The following is a 20867-nucleotide window of genomic DNA, read 5'->3' on the forward strand; positions in this document are numbered from 1 at the left end:
ACCTGTTATTTTTAACAGGAACGCATGGCTTTTTCACAATTGCCAAAAGTGGACAGTATAGTTATAAGTTATAGATCACTGCACTATGAGTAATTTCGCAAAGCTATAAATTTTACTGGCTTCCAATTTTAAAACCCAAGTTTATGGCTACATCATGGAAGTCGTTTCCAGAATATGTATTGTGTAGTAAACTTCAATTGTTCATCTTCCTCCAGATACCTTTCGTTGCGTTATCCGATGAGGTTCGGGAGAAACAAGACTAGAAAAAGAGTCACAGTCAAGATCGCCTTCGTTTGGATTCTGTCCACGGCCATGAGTCTTCCACTGAGTCTTAAGTATTCCAAGGTAAGTTTTATTAATATAAATTTTACATTTAAAACAGTTCTTCAAATGAAGAACATTTGCAGTGCTGAAATTAATTAACCTCTGTTAATTGATAGTTGGAAGGATTCACGATATGTGAATTTTTAGGAAAATAAATTTTTAACCTCCATATCAAAAATTAACTCAAAACACTCGATTCGGTAGTGTCATGTCACGCTGGCCAAGGATTATTTCTATACCATCATAACGCCTACGGATAAGGTAAAATGGCCTTGAAACTTGGACTTGGAATCGGACAAGTGCAACACGGATTTTTTGTTGTCTCCGCAGGTTCATAGCCAAACTCATGAACGGCTCTTCTCTGAAGTATATAAAGTAAAAAAAGCATACAATTCTCTGCAATATGTATTAAATTTTGTTACCTTACCCATTGCTATAGCCGCGGTTAACCAGCTGTGTTGTTAATTAAATAACTTTTTTTCCCATTATAAAAAAAAATCCAAGTAGTATTTGGGGTTTCTTGCTTCACCATGTTCACTTTCAAATGTTTTGGTTCCCCAAAATCGTAATAAACGTAGCTAGTGTCTTAAATATTAAATAGATACCATATATTTCCAATAATTAGTTTATTTAAAGGCGTTTCTAAATATTAAGGTAGCCTATACAGAGGACTAATGAAATTGTCTTCTTTCGTCATTAATTTTTTGTTTTTAACACCAATTTTCAGTTAGTTTTTGATGATTTATAAATGTCTTCATAAAATATGATTTCCTTAGCTTCATAAAGAACATTTTTTATCTCATAAAAACCATTGAAGAATGAATGACTAATGTTATTGGACTTTTCTGTGAATTTCATAGTTACTTCATTTTGTCTGAAGAATTTATATTTAGATCACATTAATTCGACTCCCAAAAGATGCGTATTTAATAACACATTAATTTGAATCTCGTTTAAACAAAACTCTTTGATAGTTTGTAATTAATGAAATATGACTTTTCTCAACTATTCGTCTAAATCGTTTTCATTAAGAATCTTTGAATTTCATTCAAATACATTAATTCATAGATCTTCAAGGCTTCTTAATTTATTAGCATCGTTACGAAAATTATCTTTGTAACGAACTTTTGAACTCTAAGTAGGTATTTTCGATCTAATTGTTGAGACTGCTTCGATCTAAGTGTAAGACTATTTAATATTCGAACTGATTAGTTATAAACTTATTAAATTCTAAACAGGACCATTCCTTACGACTCTATTTGTTTTTGTTCATAATTTCAATTAGGGTTCTGCCATTAGTGCAATTAAAACACTGAATGATCACAAAGATTACAAAAGATACAAACGACTTTAATATTTCTAAACACATATACTTAAAATTGAAATTCGAAGATCTAACTGCATCAGATTAACAGCTAAGTGGCTACAAAGGTTTTTAGACACTTGGTACTGAAAATACTGTAAGTAGTTAAAAACCTGCCTTAGAATTCAGACCATTTCACTACAAGTAAGCAAGTCAACTCTGTATGAGATTATCCTCAAACCTACATGCTCTTATAGAGTCTAGTTGTGGGTTAATGCTAGCAATTATATTATAAGCAATTATTGAAAGTTTTTCGAGCTAGACACTAAGAACTTTAAGATGGACCAGATAATCATTAGACATAATAAAAACTATCAACCTAGTAAATCATCTATGAACTGGCGTTGTAATGTGTCATTTATTGCAGGTTGAAAATTAGTAGCAACCCTAACGTTGCCGCGTGACTCTGAAGCAATTAGCTATGATAGAACTTCCCAGTAGCTCCGTCAGTCGATAAAACTGAATATGCAAATCGATTACCAAATAAACGGCTTATTATTTTAAAAAATCTTATCTACATACCCAGCGAGATTACAGAAAGAAAAAAGCTAGTGATATATATAACGACACAAGTCTGGATCATCACCACCAGGAGTACAGATACAGCAATGCTTTCAGCGCTATATAATATTTAAGGCACTATTCCTAGATTTTTTAGTACAAAGACAACTCATAGCCTTCTGGGATCGTGAAGTATTTTCATGTATTATCATCGAGAGAACGGGCGGATTGGTCAACGAATCCGCAAAACAATAAGCACACTAAAGCAGCTTCATCACAATATTTTAAATCACCGATGACTCAAATTTCTAGATTTGATAAATAAACTAGAACAAAATGTGCTAGCAACTCCAAAATATGTTATTAGGTAATGTTATTTGGATATGAAAGGACTCTGGATCTTGACTTCATAATCGCCCACCTTTAGATTGGATTTCGAAATATCAATTGTTTGTAATAACGAATATCCTACGGCAGCTGAGGGTTAATAAATGACTGAATTATAAACGAATTCGAATACAATTTAACTTGGCAGCGATTTTCAAAGTTGGGAGCTTCATAAATACTCGAATCGTCGTGACACACTGTTTTAAACTTTGACAATCTAAATTGGGTTGGACGTACTTATTTTCTTTGGTGCTATTTTTTTTTCATTCCTATTCGCTGGTAGCTTAAGGGGCTATTCCAGCTACGCCTGGACGGGTAGGTGTGCTCACGGGCTCAACCTGAGTAAATTTGCTAACACTAGTCTTACCAAGAGCAGTCCTTCACAGAATTTATCACCCGATCGGAATCGCAACCCACTGAGAAGATACGGAGAGAAACTCAGTGGGCTGAGTCTATGGGAAATTTTATATCAGCTTACATTGGCATACGAACAAGCGACTGTGGTGGCATAAAGACCGATTGACAATGCCGGGTTTAGAGTCTCCTTGAGTGTATATACACGAACAAATAGACAAATAAATTTAATTTTAACTGGTAACCCAATTTAACTGGCAGCGAACTAAACAGATATTGCAATTTGAATATTGAAGGAAAAAATGTCAGAGAAAAACAAATGAGTCTTTTCACTCAAAGGGTCATTAAATTTTTTGGCTCCAGTATATTTTTCAACGGCCTTACCGGAACACCTCTAACTTCCAAGTCAGCAATTAGTGCAGTCAATGGCGTCTATTTCTTAAAATTGCTAATAGCTCATAAGGAAATGTGAGTAAGCGACACCGACCTCATCCAATTATCTGCTGTTACTGTCTCTGTCATCCGTCCGCAGTAGCAATGTCTTCAGTCATTGCCATCTAACGCCCTTAATACCTTAAGCACTGGTAATACCTACCCCACAAAAGTAATTATGGAAAGTCTGTCGAAGTTCGAATAGGTTTTAAATAAGAATTGGCTTTTAAAAATTGGATGCAGACAGAATACTGAAGCAACGACACAGGCGTGTCATTTAATACGTATATAAATGAATGCTTAAAGTTCTGCATTGTACTTTCTCGGTGATCAAAAGTCGCCTATTTTAATTCGGAGTACTTTTCAACTTTCCAGCCCTAAGCAGGTCATTACGGATCCTCCCGATCAATTAACGGTGCTTTTAGGTACCTCAAGCACCGGTCACCGTCCTCGCCGAACCCGTCGCTTGCGACGAAGAGCTCGACGAGTAAATTAACCCATAGATACAGCCCACTGAGTTTCTCGCCGGATCATCTCAGTGGGTCACGTTTCCGATCCGCTGGTAGATTCTGCGAAGCACTGCTCTTGCTAGGGCCAGTATTAGCAACACTCCGGTTTGAGCTCCGTGAGCTCAACTACGCGTCAAAGAGAAACTGAAATAGCCTCTCAAGGCTATTGGTATTCGGTCGGTAGGGAAAAAAAACCACTTTCCACTCGATGCTTACACGTTTTGTAAATAATCGCAAATAGTGAGAAGTATCACTGGATTCTGAGACAAAGTCTTATGTGTTTCGGAAAATTCATTTGTATAAGCTTCCCTTCAAAGTCTAACAGCATTATTTGAACCGAACAGGAATTTGTCAAAAGTTTTAGAGGCCCGACCCTTGTCGCGATTTAATTTCAGCCCGTTTCCTTTTATTATTACTACTTGTGTGGAAATAATAGGCTTTTCGACCAACTTTAGAAGCATAGTGTGATACAATGTGATCCGATCAGGAACTTTGTGATATAGGTTAATACAATAGTGAGTAGTCTACACAACGTATTTAGCATAGAACAATAATGGCGATGTAGTATATTTTTATATACCCACTAAATCTTTCAGTTTATGTCATTATTAGCTTCATTACAAATCAGCAAAAGCGACTAATTCTTCATTATTATTTTGTTATTCGCCATCACCGCTATCACGGGACAACATTAGCTGTTCTATGATTAATATTCTTTTTTTATGGCTTAGATGGGTAGATGAGCTCACTGGTGTTAAGGCCCACCTGGTGTTAAGGCCCACCTGGTGTTAAGTGTTTACCGAAGCCCATGGGGATTTACAACGTAAATGTCGCCACCCACCTTGAGATATGAGTTCTGAGGTCTCAGTATTATTCTATTACAACGGCTGCCCCACCCTTCAAACCGAAACGCATTAATGCTTCACTGCAGAAATAGGCAAAGTGGTGGTACCTAGCCGTGCGGACTTACAAGACGTTCTACTACCAGTAACGATGGCAGAGGGTTCAGTAATAAAAATACAAAAGTCGAAAGATTTCTCAGAGCACATTCCATATGAAGCACAAGGTAGACATACACACTGCACAAACACATAGTGAGAAACAGACTCTCTGCAGTGCGATATCTCTGTGTTATCTTGTATTTAATTTAAGTAAAAATTTAGCTTCAAGTCAAAGTTTAGTAAATCTTAAATATTACGATTCCCGAAGAAACGCCAAATCCCACAAACGATAATCATCGAACCTATCGAGTCCATTCGGTTTATTTCGATATCTATTTATAGAAAGCATATTTACTCGAAACACAATACAACTGATTTCTCATCCAGTTAACCTTTGTTCTCAGCCAATGGTTCCAAATGAGATCCATTATAACGCGGTCAAGACACCAACTTAAACTGACAATTTATCTCGGAGAAAAAAAAATGGAGGGATTTTAATTTCACGGTCATCGGTTATAGATTGGGTTTTTGTCACGAAGAAAATTGGTATTCGAGCATTAAAATGTCTGAAAGAATAAGGGTGGAGAGAAAAATAAAGTGGTTAAGGTGTGAATGGTTTTATGATTGCACTTTTGTTTGAATTGGCTATAGCGCTATCCCAATTCAAATAATGTAATGAATGTAAGAATGCAAGTCTTTGCACTGTTGGAAGATTTCGGTGAAACATTGGCCCTTTAGCTGCTTTGGGTCCGCTCATTGTCAATTAAGCTCTCAGGAAGGGATTATGAATAGAATGAATTATAGATCTGCCCGATGTTATTATCATTAAGAGCGTATATCAGATGTCGCAAGGTCGCTTTGCCCAATCCACACAGGTTATAACTCCAGTGTATATTACCTATAAGGGCCATGATAAAATAAGTCAAATTATGTGTAAATCTGTGTGATTGAAACTTTTAAAAATAACTAAGTATTAAGCTACCTGCAAACAAGTATCTAAATAATTATAATTCACCTCTTTAACAATTATGCAATGTGCGGCTCATCCAACCGCGCTTCGTTTGTTGGGGACATATACAAAACCACTTGTCATATACCATTTTGGTCGGCTTTGCCTGTATTATGTCTCTTTAGTATTTGTATTTACGTCATCCGCATTACGCATATTGCAATAGTAGAATTTATGTTGCTATTATATACTTCCCTTGTTGCATCTTTTGTGATCTTGTATTCAATTGTGATCTTTTCTTACCCAAGAGAAGTCAATATTGATTTTTTCATGAACTGCTAATGAAGTGTAATGATATTTGATTTTAATATTTTAAAGCAAATACGAAGGAAGTTTTTGGCTTTAAAATTATCTGGTACTGTATAAATGAAGACCGATCACATCATGACGCTAAGAAAATCCTTGTAGCTTCGAAAACTTTCAGAGAAAAGTCTTGGGGATTTTTATTTCGGGCGATATTCAGTAGCGTAGAAGCTTATCCAAGCCAGCCTCTAAAATGTTGTCCTTAACAGAAATAAGTAAGGAAGATGCTTCTTTTTTCTATTAGCTGTATTTTCAGTTCATAAACATGAATTTAACATCAATCTTGTATTCAAACAGAAAATCCTTCACAGCTCTGTTCGAAAAGGATTTTTAAATAAATACATTTATTTCTCTCTAATTTATCTAACGCCATATTTTTTGAGTAAGCATTTAAGTATATTTAATATCATCTCATAACATCAGTAATTACTATCGAGCAGTTAATAATCGCAGCTAATACTACAGTCACAAGTGAACAATATAATCCTCTAACCATTATTGGCGACTTGTTAGGGACGAGACATCACATGTATCAAAACCAATTTAATATGCCAGACGTGTGTTCGGAGCAATTAAGGACATATCTTTGACCTTGTTTCATAATAGTTCATGGCTGATAAATCATTTCGACAAGCTTCCAAGAAACGATCAAGTGTATTAACACCTGGTTGAATGTTCATTAACATTCACGGACTGTGTTCATCCTAATGTATAATTTTTAGGTAAGTAGTAACTTACTCATACTCAGGTAATAGACTGGAAGATTAGTCGATCTAAAACATATTGGTGGTAGGACCTCTTGTGAGTCCGCACGGGTAGGTACCACCACCCCGCCTATTTTCTGCCGTGAAGCAGTAATGCGTTGCAGTTTGAACTAGTTTGAAGGGTGGGGCAGCCGTTATAACTATACTGAGCCCTTAAAACTCATATCTCAAAGTGGTTGGCGGCATATTGTGGATGTCTATGGGCTCCAGTAACCACTTAACACCAGGTGGGCTGTGAACTCGTCCACCCATAATAGCAATGAAATAAAAATAAAATAAACATTCTAAGAATTTATTTTACTTAAAATTCTCTTTTATATTAAAAACGATTTCATATCATTCAATGAATCACTTGTTGCCAACAAAACGGTAATCCTATCATTTATTTTCGAACAATAACAATGGAGGCGCTCAATTAATTATAATTAAATTGATCAAATTTCGAACCTCAAACCGATATCAAAACATTGTTTAGAGTTAGTCAGAGTCAATTATATTCATACCATTCAATTCGATCTACCGAAATTAACTGATACAATTTTGTACGAGTATTGTCTAAAAATAAAGGCTGCTGTTAACTGCGTCTCTAAAATAATGTTACACCGGTAAGAGTAACGCCATCTATCGCCGAATAGCCGAACGAATATCGAAGGATCTAGTAGCATCTAGAACGCTCGAGAATTACAACGCCATCTATTGTCAGATAGCGGAAACACAATACTCGACTTGTGTGGAACATTCTCGATAATTCGAGGGATGTGGAACTGGCTATGAAAGCGTTGCAGAGATGGCACACAGTTAGTCAGTAATTGGAACTACTCGAAGCGAAGCAGCGAACGGATCACCTGAAGCGAAGCGGAAAAAGCGAATTGAGGGTGTTAAAGTGGTGTTAAGTGTTCTAAGTGTTAATACAGTGTTAACTTGTAGTTTGGTGGAACATTTATTTATCCCGAACCCCAGCGCGTAACAATAACATTCTTTGTTTTAGAGGATACTTTGTTCTGGAAGTAGCATTCACATATTATGCGTATTAGTTAATATAGTATAATGCGGAGTGGTTCGTGTCTTTGTTAGTTCATTTAAGGCAACTAGTGGTCCCGCAGTAGTCGAAATTCGACTATAATTAATTGGAATTGTAAGTTTGTACACTATTATGATTGTAATTTTTACTTCTTTAATCACAAATTTCGCCAAGGCTACACTATAAAAAATATTAATAAAGACGAACAATATTTAATCTATTCTCAATTTGACCACAGACGTCAAGAACAAAAGTTTGACAATAAATAAATAGTATGCATGCGTGTGTGCGTCAAATACATGGTATATAGTGTGTGTAATGTTTTCTTTATTGATTTATTGTATCTTTTATGAATTATTTAAAAAAAAAATTAGCATTGTGCACTTCTTCTCTATATTCTCTATAAGTGTGGGAAATTTCAGACTCCTCCGTCCGCGCAATTTTCGTAAAAAGGGATACAAAGTTTTTGCTTCACGTATTAATATATAGATAAACGCAGTGAATTGAACACGCTTAAATAACCTGTCAGTATATGCATTACGGAATTTTTGATTGTTAATTTCACCAACTTCAAAATATTCACTTTACTTGCCAATTTGCATGCATTCGATCGATAAGAGTATAATAATTTTAGTAATTTGACCGAATTAAGCACGTTCGCCAGAATAAAATATTAATATTGATTGCTATTAATGGTGATTTTTATTTGGCTTTATTTTGAACTGTGTATAAATTATACCTTTAAACGAGCAATTCTTGTATATTAATATATATGTATATAATCTGAATCCCGGAAACGGCTCCAACGATTTTTATAAAATTTAGTATACAGGGGATTTCGGGGGCGATAAATCGATCTAGCTACGATTTATTTTCAGAAAATGTTGTTTTATTCGTGTTTTCAATAATCAACTCTTCCCGACATCTATTGGCGAATATTAATACTGTTTTTCTTAATTGAGGGCAACTAACCGCTTTAAAGACACAACAAGATGGCGTTATCAAAAAAAACCGAGCTAAGCTCGGTCATCATCTAGTTAACTTAAAATAAGTGAAATGTAATATGAAATAAATGTATTTGAGAACAAAGAAAAGAATAAATTATTAGCAAACAATGATAACATTTTATGAAGTGTCACACTTGTGGCGCAATTCTCATGTTTTATTCAAGAATTTCATGAATTCACTGTAAATCTTCCTTCCTTCGATTGACTTCCACGGTGAAGGAATAACATCGTGTAATAAAATCAAGCCTACAAAATTATAATTTGCGTAATTACTGGTGGCAGGACCTCTTGTGAGTCCGTACGGGTAGGTACTGTTACGGGGTGGGATGATGGAGACTTTTTTAAAAAAAACACTTTTTACAGAAACTGAAAAATGTAATTTTATTATATGAAAGTACACGTTTTAGATGAGTGTCCACAACGAGGTTTCAAACCGATCTGATTTACCGTGGTAACCGAAATGCTGACGAAACTTTCGATTTGCGTCATTACCTAGAATCGAAGTAAACAACTGAGGCTAGGTCAGCAGTTTACTTTGTATTGACCATGCTGCAATCGAATATTATAACAGTACCACCGCCCCGCCTATTTCTGCCGTGAAGCAGTAATGCGTTTCGGTTTGAAGGGTGGGGTAGCCGTTGTAACTATACTGAGACCTTACCAGATGCATTTACGTTATAGCTGTCTATGGGCTCCAGTAACCACTCAACACCAGGCGGGCTGAGAGCTCGTCCACCATCTAAGCAATAAAAAAAAATCTTAACACTTTGAAATGTAATTCAAATTCAAATTCAAATTCAAAATTCAAATTCAAAATCATTTATTTCAACTTAGATGTCAGTATGACACACTTGTTGAATGTCAAAATACAAATAACAATGTTAACTCTACCACCGGTTCCAAAAAAAGCCACAGTCCCGATAAGAACCGGCGAAACAAACTCAGCGGGCTTTTTTTTTGTTTTTTCTCAAATATTTTCTTTTTTTAAAATGAATAAAAATATTTACAATAAAAGAAAAAACAAGTCAAAAAATACAATTAAAAAAATTATTATAATAATGAAAAATGAAAAGGTCAGGAGCGAGCGCCTCATTCCTACGTAGTGCCATCTAGTAAATAATCCTTAACTTTATAATATGCCTTGTTGCACAAACGTTCCTTAATAGTTTTCGTAAATCTATGAACAGGTAGTAATTGAACGTTTAGTGGGATCTTGTTGAAAAGTTGTACACCCAGCCCCCTAAAAGAGTTGCTTATTTTCTTAATTCGAGCCGCCGGCAACGCAAGCCTATGTTTGTTCCTAGTGTTCACATTGTGCAAATCGCAGACTCTGGGGAATTCTTCAATGTTTTTACGCACGTACAATAAATTTTCAAAAATGTATTGGGACGCTAGAGTTAGAATTTTGATTTCCTTAAACTTGTCCCTCAAGGATTCCCTCGGGTGCATATTATAAATAGCACGAATAGCCCTCTTCTGCAGGATTAAAATCGTTTCGACATCGGCAGCATTGCCCCATAGCAAAATGCCATACTACATAACACTATGAAAATAACTAAAATAAACCAGGCGTGCCGTATCTTCATTAGTATACGTTCGTATTTTTTTTACCGCAAACGCAAATCTTAAATTAAAGTGTCAAAGGCCATTATAAAGTGAAACTTTTTAGCAACGTCACAGTAAACATTAGCAGCGGCTTTTGTTAGAAACAACGTACTTAGTGGTAAGGCCTCCCGCATGTGTAGGTTCCACCATCCCGTCCATTCGTGCCGAGGTGGGGTTGCCGCTATATAACTGAGAAGCAAAATTAATGTCCAAATTCCCAATGTAGGTGGCGGTATTGAAACAGGGTGCGCTGATATCATTTGCCTATAAAGATGAAAAATGAATTGAATACAATTAAGTTAAATATTTATGTAGATAAGACTGTTTAATGATTTCTTCAAGTTATAGACGTATTCACAAATACTCCGTTCACGGGAAAATATGTTATTACTGTGACTTCCAGATGCTTTGGAGACATCTTTCTTTTTTTTTTTTATTGCTTAGATGGGTGGACGAGTTCACAGCCCACCTGGTGTTAAGTATTTACTGGAGCTCATAAATATCTTCAACGATATTGCTATCACTCACTTTGAGACAAGAGTTCTAAGGTCTCAGCTTTAACAGAACAAGGGCTGCCCCGCCCTTCAAACTGAAACACATTATTGCTTCACGACAGAAATAGGCAAGACAGTGGTACCTACCCGTGCGGAATCACAAGACATCGTAACACCAGTAAAACGCCCTACCACTAATTAGAGCTTGGTAACATTTTCCTTTGCATCTTAACATTAATATCAGTACAATTAGGTACTAAGAGTGTACGAAATATAGTTATATGTACTTATTTTTCATAAATCAGTTTTGTACATATATTTTTATCATCTCTAGGATATGAGGAATATAGTCCTAACAAAAGTGCTCCGTAAAGGTCACGACCCTCAGCACTGAGGAGTAAGACGCACGGAGGGGGAGGAGGAGTACATGATAAGTGATTGTATATCATTTATTAAGCTCTATTAAAGCCGAGCCGATATGCAAATGCGCCGCCTGTGAGATGACGCCTACTTATTTGATCCATTTCTGCTTCACACTAATAACAACATTTTAAAGTATTATATTTAACTAGCGTCCCGTCCTCGCTTCGCTTCGGAAACATTAAATTTTATTATTGATAGCTGGGTCCCGCGATGTTACCCGCGGTTATTGTCGTACCGCGGATGACGCCGCGAGGCGAAGCTAGTCTAAAAAAAGTAGCCTAAGTTACTCCTTATATCATGAGCTACTTATCAGTGAAAATCTCGTCAAAATCGATCCAGCGGTTCAAGAAATTAGCCCGAACAAATAAACAGACAGACAGATAGACAAAAATTGTAAAAAATGTTAATTTGGTGTATGTACCATAAATATATATTCATATTCATGTAGTAAAAAGCGGTTATTTCAATACTACAAACAGATGCTCCAATTTTATTTATATGTATAGATTATTTTCTGTTTCTGATCATCTTCTTTATTTCAGAATGCGCAATCAGTCCTCATCGGTGGCTCCTGTCAGGTCCCGGATCCGCTTTACAAGGCCATTGGTTCGATAATATCCTTCTACATACCTCTTGGAGTGATGTTGCTGACATATGCACTGACAGTCCAGCTACTGGCCAGACAGAGGAAGGGATTGGGTGCAGGATGGGCTCCAGGCTGGCTGGGTGCGCCTACTATGGGTATCTATATGCATGTGGTAGTAAATTTCTTTTTTTTTTATTTTGGTTTGAGAATTGGTATATAAATGTGGTATTCATATAGAATTGATGGGAAAAAGACAAAAAATAGTAACCTATCTATACTAATATTACATGGAGGAAAGAAATTACTGAACCGATTTGAAAAATTATTTTACTGTTACGAAACTACACTATTCCCGAGTAACATATATTTTTTGAAAAAAATTAGGAATCCTTACTAAAACTCCAATAATGTAACCCAAGGTGTAAAAAAAAATACGGCTAAAATATTCTTTACATCGGGTGCGCGCGTCGCGTCGCGTGAAATCTATTGATGATAGAATAAAATAATGTACTACGACTTTTTAGAACACATTATTATTTACAAAAAGTGACAGCACATGCCTAACTATTATAGTTATGCCGCAATAAGTGTTCTTTTAGTTTAAAAAATATAACAACGTCGTTGATAATTATTTTTGTTAAAGATCCGAGCGGGGCCGGAGGGGGCCGCTAGTGATTGATGAAGCATTTGAATCGGTTATAACCATTATTATAACTGACAGTTGTAGACAATTACTGCATCAGAGGCATAGAAAGGCCACTAAAGCCAAATTATCTTTTCAAATCTGATCAGTATTTTAATTCTTGTTCTCACGCAGAATTGATGGAAAAAATGACAAAAAATAGTAATCTGTGATTAATTAAAAAATTCAATCAGTTATAACAATTATTATAACTGACAGCTGTAGACAATTACTGTATCAGAGGCGCAAACAGGCCACTAACGCTAAATTAACTTTTCAAATCGGATCAGTACCTATACTTATAAGTATACTTTTTATAATTATAATATCTGGTATAAAAATGACTATCTTAAGTTGCTCAATTATATGACATTTCCCATTAAAAAACGATGTTTTTGTAAGAAGGGAACAATAAGCATAATTTTTTTAGTGCAATCGCTAAAATGCGTACATTACCCGAATTATTTCTGTCGGTTTGTGAACTCAATTATTAATAGCTGTTTCCATTATCTAAATCAATTGAATATCGGGCACATATTGTCTCTAATTTGGTAAAGCACGGTTATTAAATATACATTACGTTTGCAAAATTAATGTCACTTATCCAAAAAATATTCGAATATATTGTTTACATTATTTTTGTGTGTTATTATTTTTGTGTGCTTTTTTACGGTAAACATAATAATACCTCGTTTGGAGTTTTTTTTTGTATTTCTGTATCGGTATCAAATTTTTCCATCACTTCACTGATAATTCGCAATCGTATCAATCAATTAATAATCGCAAACAAAACATGCACGACCATGGGCCCCCCAATTAGAATTCTCTGTTTTTGGAACGAAATTCCTTATGGGTAGATGTGGAGGGGTACCCTAACCGGGAAAAAACGTCCGTGACGTAAGATTTCATTAGTAATGCGCACAGTGTACGACTTAACTTTGTAATAACGTACAAATTAGTTTTGCGAACAGTGTACGATTTAACTATGTAATGACGTACAAAAAATTACATATGTTTTTATCATTCATTGATCACGATCTCAGAGCGTTCGTTTGCGCAATACACTAACTCTTATGCAAACAACCGTCAATGAAGTGTACCACAGTATGTTCGCACTTTACCGAATGACCGTGGGTTGTTGCGAAACTTCCAGTTTTATTTTCTTTTTACTTCGAATAGAACTTAAAATTAATATTTTTATAATAAGGAACTTCGTTCCTTTCCGGTGTCCCACGACACCACACATCTCTTTTTTTCTTTCATCACCCCACTTATATGTACTTATTAAAGTAGTTTATATCCCACATGCACGTGTTTTAAAAGTGGAGGCTTTTTTAAAAAGAGCAACAAAATTTTTCATGAATATTATTCTATCAATTTAAAATCGAAAAAAAAAAACTAATTAATCCAGCAATCAGGAGCCTTACCAATAAAAGTATTGAAAGTCGCCATATTAAAACGAGATTTAGTTTCAAGGATGAACGTTTTAATTATTTTTCGTTTACGAAAAAAAAAAATAAAAAAAAAAAACTCGAAAAGGCCCGTGTAACGAGCGACCAATCAAAAAGCAAAATTAATACGTTCGAAGCGAGTGCTCTCCGATGGGAGTAAAATCCATTAAATCCTCATCACTCTCGTACGACTGCAGCATATTGTAATACTTTATTTGCTTTACAACGTATTTTATTAAAAACGGTATCGATCATCTATCTATCTATATAAAACAAAGTCGTGTTAGTTACACTATTTATAACTCAGGAACGGCTGAACTGATTTGGCTTAAAATTGGTGAGGAGGTAGTTTAAAACCAGGAGAAGGACATAGGATACGTTTTATCACGTTCCCGGGGGACGCGACATAAAACGTGGTATAACAAAACGCAACTGATATGGAATAACAAAACGCAACTGACAGCTAAACGTAATATATTCTATGGTTAGTTATAGTAGAATTTTTAAGTTGACCGGTTGATGTGTTTGAAACAAACCGTGTGGCGGAACAAAGTTCGCCGGGTCCACTAGTAAGTATATAAAAATGAATCGCTGTTCGGTAGTCTCGCTAAAACTCGAGAGCGGCTGGACCGATTTGGCTAATTTTTGTCTTGAATTATTTGTGGAAGTCCAGAGAAGGTTTACAGGGTAGATAAATATGAAAATGCTCGGAATTAAATAAAAATAACAATTTTGTTTTTCCTTTGATGTGTCCCCTTTTAGTGTAGTTACAATTGTTGATCGAAGCTTGAGACTATAGAACTTATATCTCAATATGGGTGGCGCATTTACGTCATAGATGTCTATGAGCTCGAGTAACCACTTAACACCAGGTGGGCTGTGAGCTCGTCCACCCATCTAAGCAATAAAAAAAAAGATACAAAGACAACACATAAATACGTTAACTTAATTATGACACCTGAAATAATATGACACCTGAAAATTACTCTTCAAGCTACAGCTTCTCATTTACAAGCTTATTTGTACAGCTGTGTACTCGCTCGGAGTACAAAATGTGTTTTTGTTGTTTACCTTAAAATTGTCTATAGTCTGTAGGGTTTTATTGTCATTTACGACCGCGAAAATGGCTTTTAAAAGTATAATTAGTCATTGTATTAAGCCAAGGCCAACACGTGGTATATGTACATGTTAATATGACAGACAGACTCACCCAGAAATCAATGAACAATTAATTTTGATGTAATGATAATGACATTAATGAAGCTACATTTACGGTTCAATATCGCGTTTTTTTAAATTGTCATTGCATCCGTCAAAGATGTCCGTGAAGGACATCTTGTGAGTCCGCACGGGTAGATACCATCGCCTTGCCTATTTCTGCCGTGAAGCAGTAATGCGTTTCGGTTTGAAGGGTAGGGCAGCCGTTGTAACTATACTTGAGTGAGACCTTAGAACTTATGTCTCAAGATGGGTGGCGCATTTACGTTGTAGATGTCTATGGGCTCCAGTAACCACTTAACACCAAGTGGGCTGTGAACCCGTCCACACATATAAGCAAAAAAAGAAATTAACCGTATAAGCGTTGATTATGTACACTCATGAAAGAATAGAAATATTTATACCAACAAATTTCAAATGCCTTATGGTTTAAGCTGTGAAGACTCTCTATCACTCCCAAACTTTTGTCGAAGTTTTCGTTAATGCAAATCACCCATATATACGTTTAAATACATCGATAATAAACACCCAGACAAAGAGCAAACCGCCCTGTTCATTACACAATTTTTGCCCGACGTGGGAATCGAACCCAAGACCCTCGGCGCAACAGTCAGAGGCTCAATTACTGCGTCACCGAGTCAATCTTACATAGACCTATTGTATTTGTATTATCTGAACAGAACTTGCGCCATCGAGTCAGTCTTAAGCCTATTCTATTTATATGATCTGAACAGTAATTACTGGTGGTACTCTCTAGGTCGCCGATGCACGTGGCGAAGGATCCTTGGTCCCAGGAGTGGTACACCTCAGCATTCGGCGGCCTCCACTGAAACCGAACTACCGCCGATCGACACCAGAGATCTATGGCTTCAGGATTCGAGGTGCGTATTCAAAATAATGGCCATAATTTGTTAAGAAGCCAAATGCTGACAATCGATGTTTTGCTTTCGTTGTAAAATTCTGTCATGTTAATTTATTCCCGTTACATAAAATAATATATAATTCTATACATATAAATAAAATTGGAGTGTCTGTTGGTATTATTGAATAACCGCTTTTTACTACATGCATATGAATATATATTTATATATACGGTACATACACCAAAATAACATTTTTTACAATTTTTGTGTCTGTTTGTCTGTATGTCTGTATGTTCCGGATATTCTCTATAACGACTGGACCGATTTTGACGAGACTCTCACTGATAGGTAGCTGATGATATACGGAGTATCTTAGGCTACTTTTTTTAGACTAGCTTCGCTTAGCCCGCGGCGTCACCTGCGGTACGACAATAGCCGCGGGTAACATCGCGGGACTAGTTTATAAATAATATCTACGTTACGTGAAGCAAAAGCATTGCACCCCTTTTTACGAAAATTACGCGACTGGGAGGAGCATAAAATTTCCCACACTTACAGACAATATAGAGAAGGAGTGCAGAATGCTCCCTTTTTAATTTTTTTTAATATGTTTTAAAATACATTAAATTAATAAATAAAACATTACACACACTATCATGTGTTTGACACACACGAACATACTTACACTTAGTCTGGCCATAAATACTGTTACAATTACAAATAAACAAAATATTACATTTGAATTTGGAATCTGTCATTTTTATATGATTGCTCATTGAGTTTTCTCATTTTGGCGCCAATACATTGTACAATATTTTGCGATATTAAAATGGAGTGGGGTGAGAAAGAGAACCGAATCGCTGTGATTGCATTACACAAAGTAGGTATGGAGCCAATTGCAATTTTTAAAACTCTCCATACGCTTGGTATTAGTAAAATGTTTGTGTACCGGGCTATTAATAGGTGCAATGAGACCTCCACTGGTTGTGGCAGAAAAAGATCTGGTCGTCCACGTAGTGTTCGTACGAAAAAGGTGGTCAAAGCAGTAAGGGAAAGAATTCGAAGAAACCCTGTCCGAATGCAAAAGATTTTATCTCGGGAATGAAGATAGCACCTAGAACCATGTCGCGTATTTTAAAAGATGACTTAGGACTTGCTACCTATAAGAGACGTACTGGTCATTTCTTAACTGATAATTTAAAAGAGAATAGGGTGGTAAAATCGAAACAACTACTGAAGCGGTACGCAAAGGGAGGTCGTAGAAAAATGTTGTTTACGGATGAGAATTTTTTTACAATTGAGCAACATTTTAACAAACAAAATGACCGTATTTATGCTCAAAGCTCTAAGGAAGCTTCCCAATTAGTCGAGAGAGTGCAACGTGGGCACTATCCGATTTCAGTGATGGTTTGGTGTGGTATTAGCTATGAAAGACTCACTGGGCCATACTTTTGTAAAAAAGGTATCACAACATCGGCACAAGTGTATCAAGATACCATTCTTGAGAAGGTAGTGAAGCCCTCTTAACAACACCATGTTCAACAATCAAGAATGGTCCTTCCAGCAAAACTCGGCGCCAGGTCATAAAGCTCCGTCTACGCAGTCTTGGTTGGAAACGAACGTTTCGGACTTCATCAGGGTTGAAAACTGGCCATCGTCTAGTCCCGATCTTAATCCGCTGGATTATGATTTATAGTCAGTTTTAGAGAGTACGGCCTGCTCTAAACACCATGATAATTTGGAGTCCCTAAAACAATCCGTACGTTTGGCAGTGAAAAATTTTCCCATGGAAAGAGTGCGTGCTTCCATTGATAACTGGCCTCAACGTTTAAAGGACTGTATTGCAGCCAATGGAGACCACTTCGAATAAGTTTTTTATTTTTTACTTTAAATTGTTTTATATAATTATGTATTAAACTAACACACTGTAAAAGTAATAAATGTTATTTGCCATAGAATTTTTTTGTTTTCCTTTGTAACATATTATGGCCAGACTAAGTTTAAATACCCTTTTGTTTATTGTTAAAGTCTGTGATCGAATTGAGAATTGAGAATATTGTTTGTCTTTAATATTATTTGTCTAGTGTAGTTTTGGCGAAATATGTGATTTTAGAAGTAAAGTCTTTGACAATAGCACCATGATAATCTTCAAACTTATATTATAATTTAAATTAATAATGATGGTCGAATGTTGACTACTGGGCGAACACTAATATCTATTAATAGGGGAACAGTTAAATACCACTTATTACGTTTGTTTGTCAGCCGATTTAATTTTCATTTATATTAGCTTCTATAGACGAGATTTAGGGTTATCTTATATTAGAAATAAAAATATGTACTATATTTTTTTTTAAATAAATCGTAAGAGAAAATGTAATACATAAAATACACATCTTCATAATGTTAGGTTAATTTTAAGTTACATATAGCTAGTTTTAGGTTCGCTTATTATTGGGTTGTACAGGTTGCCTGATCAGTGAACTCTTCAAATGTGCAAAAATAATTCAAAGCATTGCAGTCTCTAAAATTTCCTACATTATTCATCTGAGGACGTATCGGAGGACCTATCCGCTGAAGTTGGGCACCCCGTCCACCATCGGAGCTTGTGCACTTCAGAAAGTGAACATTAAAAATATTCAGCGCTGATAGTAGCTAGTTAATCCTCCATAGTTTACCTGGTCAGTGAACTCTTCAAATGTGCAAAATAATTTCAAAGCATTCAGGTCTCTAAAATTTGGTACATTCATCTGAGGACGTATCGGAGGACACATCCGCTGAAGTTGGGCCCCTCGTTAACCATCAGAGCTTGTGCACTTCAAACAGTAAATATTAAAAATATTTATTGGTGATAGTAGCTAATTAATCCTTCGCAAACTCCTGTCTGTGTACGTAACCTAAGGCCATTTATTTTTAAGCTTAACAACAGACCGGCCGAGAGTTAAACTAGAGGTCACGATTTTGCAAACTCGCTCTACAAGGACAGAGTTAAAGTTTATATTCCAATAAAACTCCAAATTGCGTTTCTCGCTCTCCCTTTACGTTTTATTTGCGAACGTTACAACGGCATATAACATTTATTTGACGCATTATTGTGTGTAAGTAGAATAAAAGTTACATTGTTACTTCGATATATTATTATCAGTGGAAGGGCTAAAATTCAGTATGACGTCATATTCCTCATTTGGGTTTATTGAACTGTCTCGGAATGTACAGACATTAGGTCGCGTAGGCGTTTTTCATTGCTATAAATGAGATGACAAGTTCGCCGATGTATGGAATCTCAAATCTATAGTAATAGTAATAATATTATAAAGAGGAAAGATTTAGATTTGTTTGTTTGTTTGTTTCGAATAGGCTACGAAACTACTGGACCGATTTGAAAAATTATGTTTCCATTAGAAGCCGACATTGTCCCTGATGAACATAGGCTAATTTTTTTTTTTTTTTAATTTTTAATATTTCCGAAGCGAAGCGAGGGCGGGTCGCTAGTCATATTATAAGAAGACTTTGCGTCATAAGTGGAAAAAAACCAGTAGACTTCTATATCCGTAGACTTGACTAGCTGACTGAATATAGCAATTTGAACATAGTTTATGTAGTATGAATGTTCACGTGTGCTCACGACCGACAGCTACTTAGTAAATTAAGTAAACGGTACGACAAAATTGCATTTTATTCGGGCGGTACAGAGAAGCTGAGGAGTACACGTTTGGGATGGTATGGACATGTGATGAGACGAAATTAAAATGAGGTTGTTAAGAGAGTGTTAACTATGAATGTGGAAGGATTTAGAGGAAGAGGTAGAGGGGAGTGAGCGAAGAAATGGTATATGATAGAAGAGTATGGAAAGAGAAAACATGTTGCGCCGACCCCAGGTGACTGGGAGAAGGGCAGGATAATGAATGAATGAAACAGAGTTTTGTAACCTCGCACGGTTATACCATATAATCGAGGCTTTAGACCTCATGTCTCAAAGTAGGTAGCGTCAATTGCGGCGTTGCTTTAATTAGTTTCGGTAAATACATCAAATACTTGAACCATAAAAAAAATACGCATTTGAAAAACAAAGAGTCAAGATTTGCATTTCAAACACAATTCGGAATATCAATTATTAGTTCAGCAGTTTCCATAGGAATGTATGTAAATAAATTCATTATTACATTACAAAAAAGAAAAAATTAGTTCACTTGTACACATAAAAGTGAGTTTTTGAGGTTTTCGTGAATGATAGGTGGAACACGTAATTTTACGATATTTTACACGAATGTTTTTTTTGTACTTTTCAGCTGTAAATTTCAATTTTTGAAAGGGTTAACGAGCTCTTGGTTCATTTGATTACTACGGTCCATAGATATCGTTTGAAATATTTTCATTTAATGTCCCGGACTATTGTTCCGGACAGACTTTTATAGGTTAAACTTTATGCCATTTTCATAACAAAACAATCCAATAAAAGATTAAGACTATCGTTAATATCAAATTGGCAAAACCGTCCACGGATTACCCCGTCGACATTGTAGCAAAACACTTTACTACATAATAACTATTCCCGGGAACTTTTCGTAGTTCTAAACTTTGTTACGAAATGTTTACATCAGTATCGCGAGCACGCCAGGCACACATTAAA

General features: G+C 35.8%; 1 protein-coding gene across 2 annotated transcripts in view; it reads left to right on the plus strand.

Moving 5' to 3' along the window:
• Positions 1-20867, plus strand: part of LOC101743666 (5-hydroxytryptamine receptor 2A) — a 44193-nt gene that overhangs the window by 11258 nt on the left and 12068 nt on the right. Inside the window, exons 3-5 of one of the 2 annotated variants that reach the window (XM_021353308.3) lie at positions 216-345; positions 11980-12178; positions 16132-16255. In XM_021353308.3, coding sequence (XP_021208983.1) covers positions 216-345; positions 11980-12178; positions 16132-16255 — 453 coding nt within the window. Of the gene's footprint in view, positions 1-215; positions 346-11979; positions 12181-16124; positions 16256-20867 lie in introns of both variants that reach the window. The other variant, NM_001309554.1, reaches the window with a different exon arrangement.

Source organism: Bombyx mori, chromosome 15 (assembly GCF_030269925.1).
Source record: "Bombyx mori chromosome 15, ASM3026992v2".
In the NCBI taxonomy this organism is placed as follows: domain Eukaryota; kingdom Metazoa; phylum Arthropoda; class Insecta; order Lepidoptera; family Bombycidae; genus Bombyx; species Bombyx mori.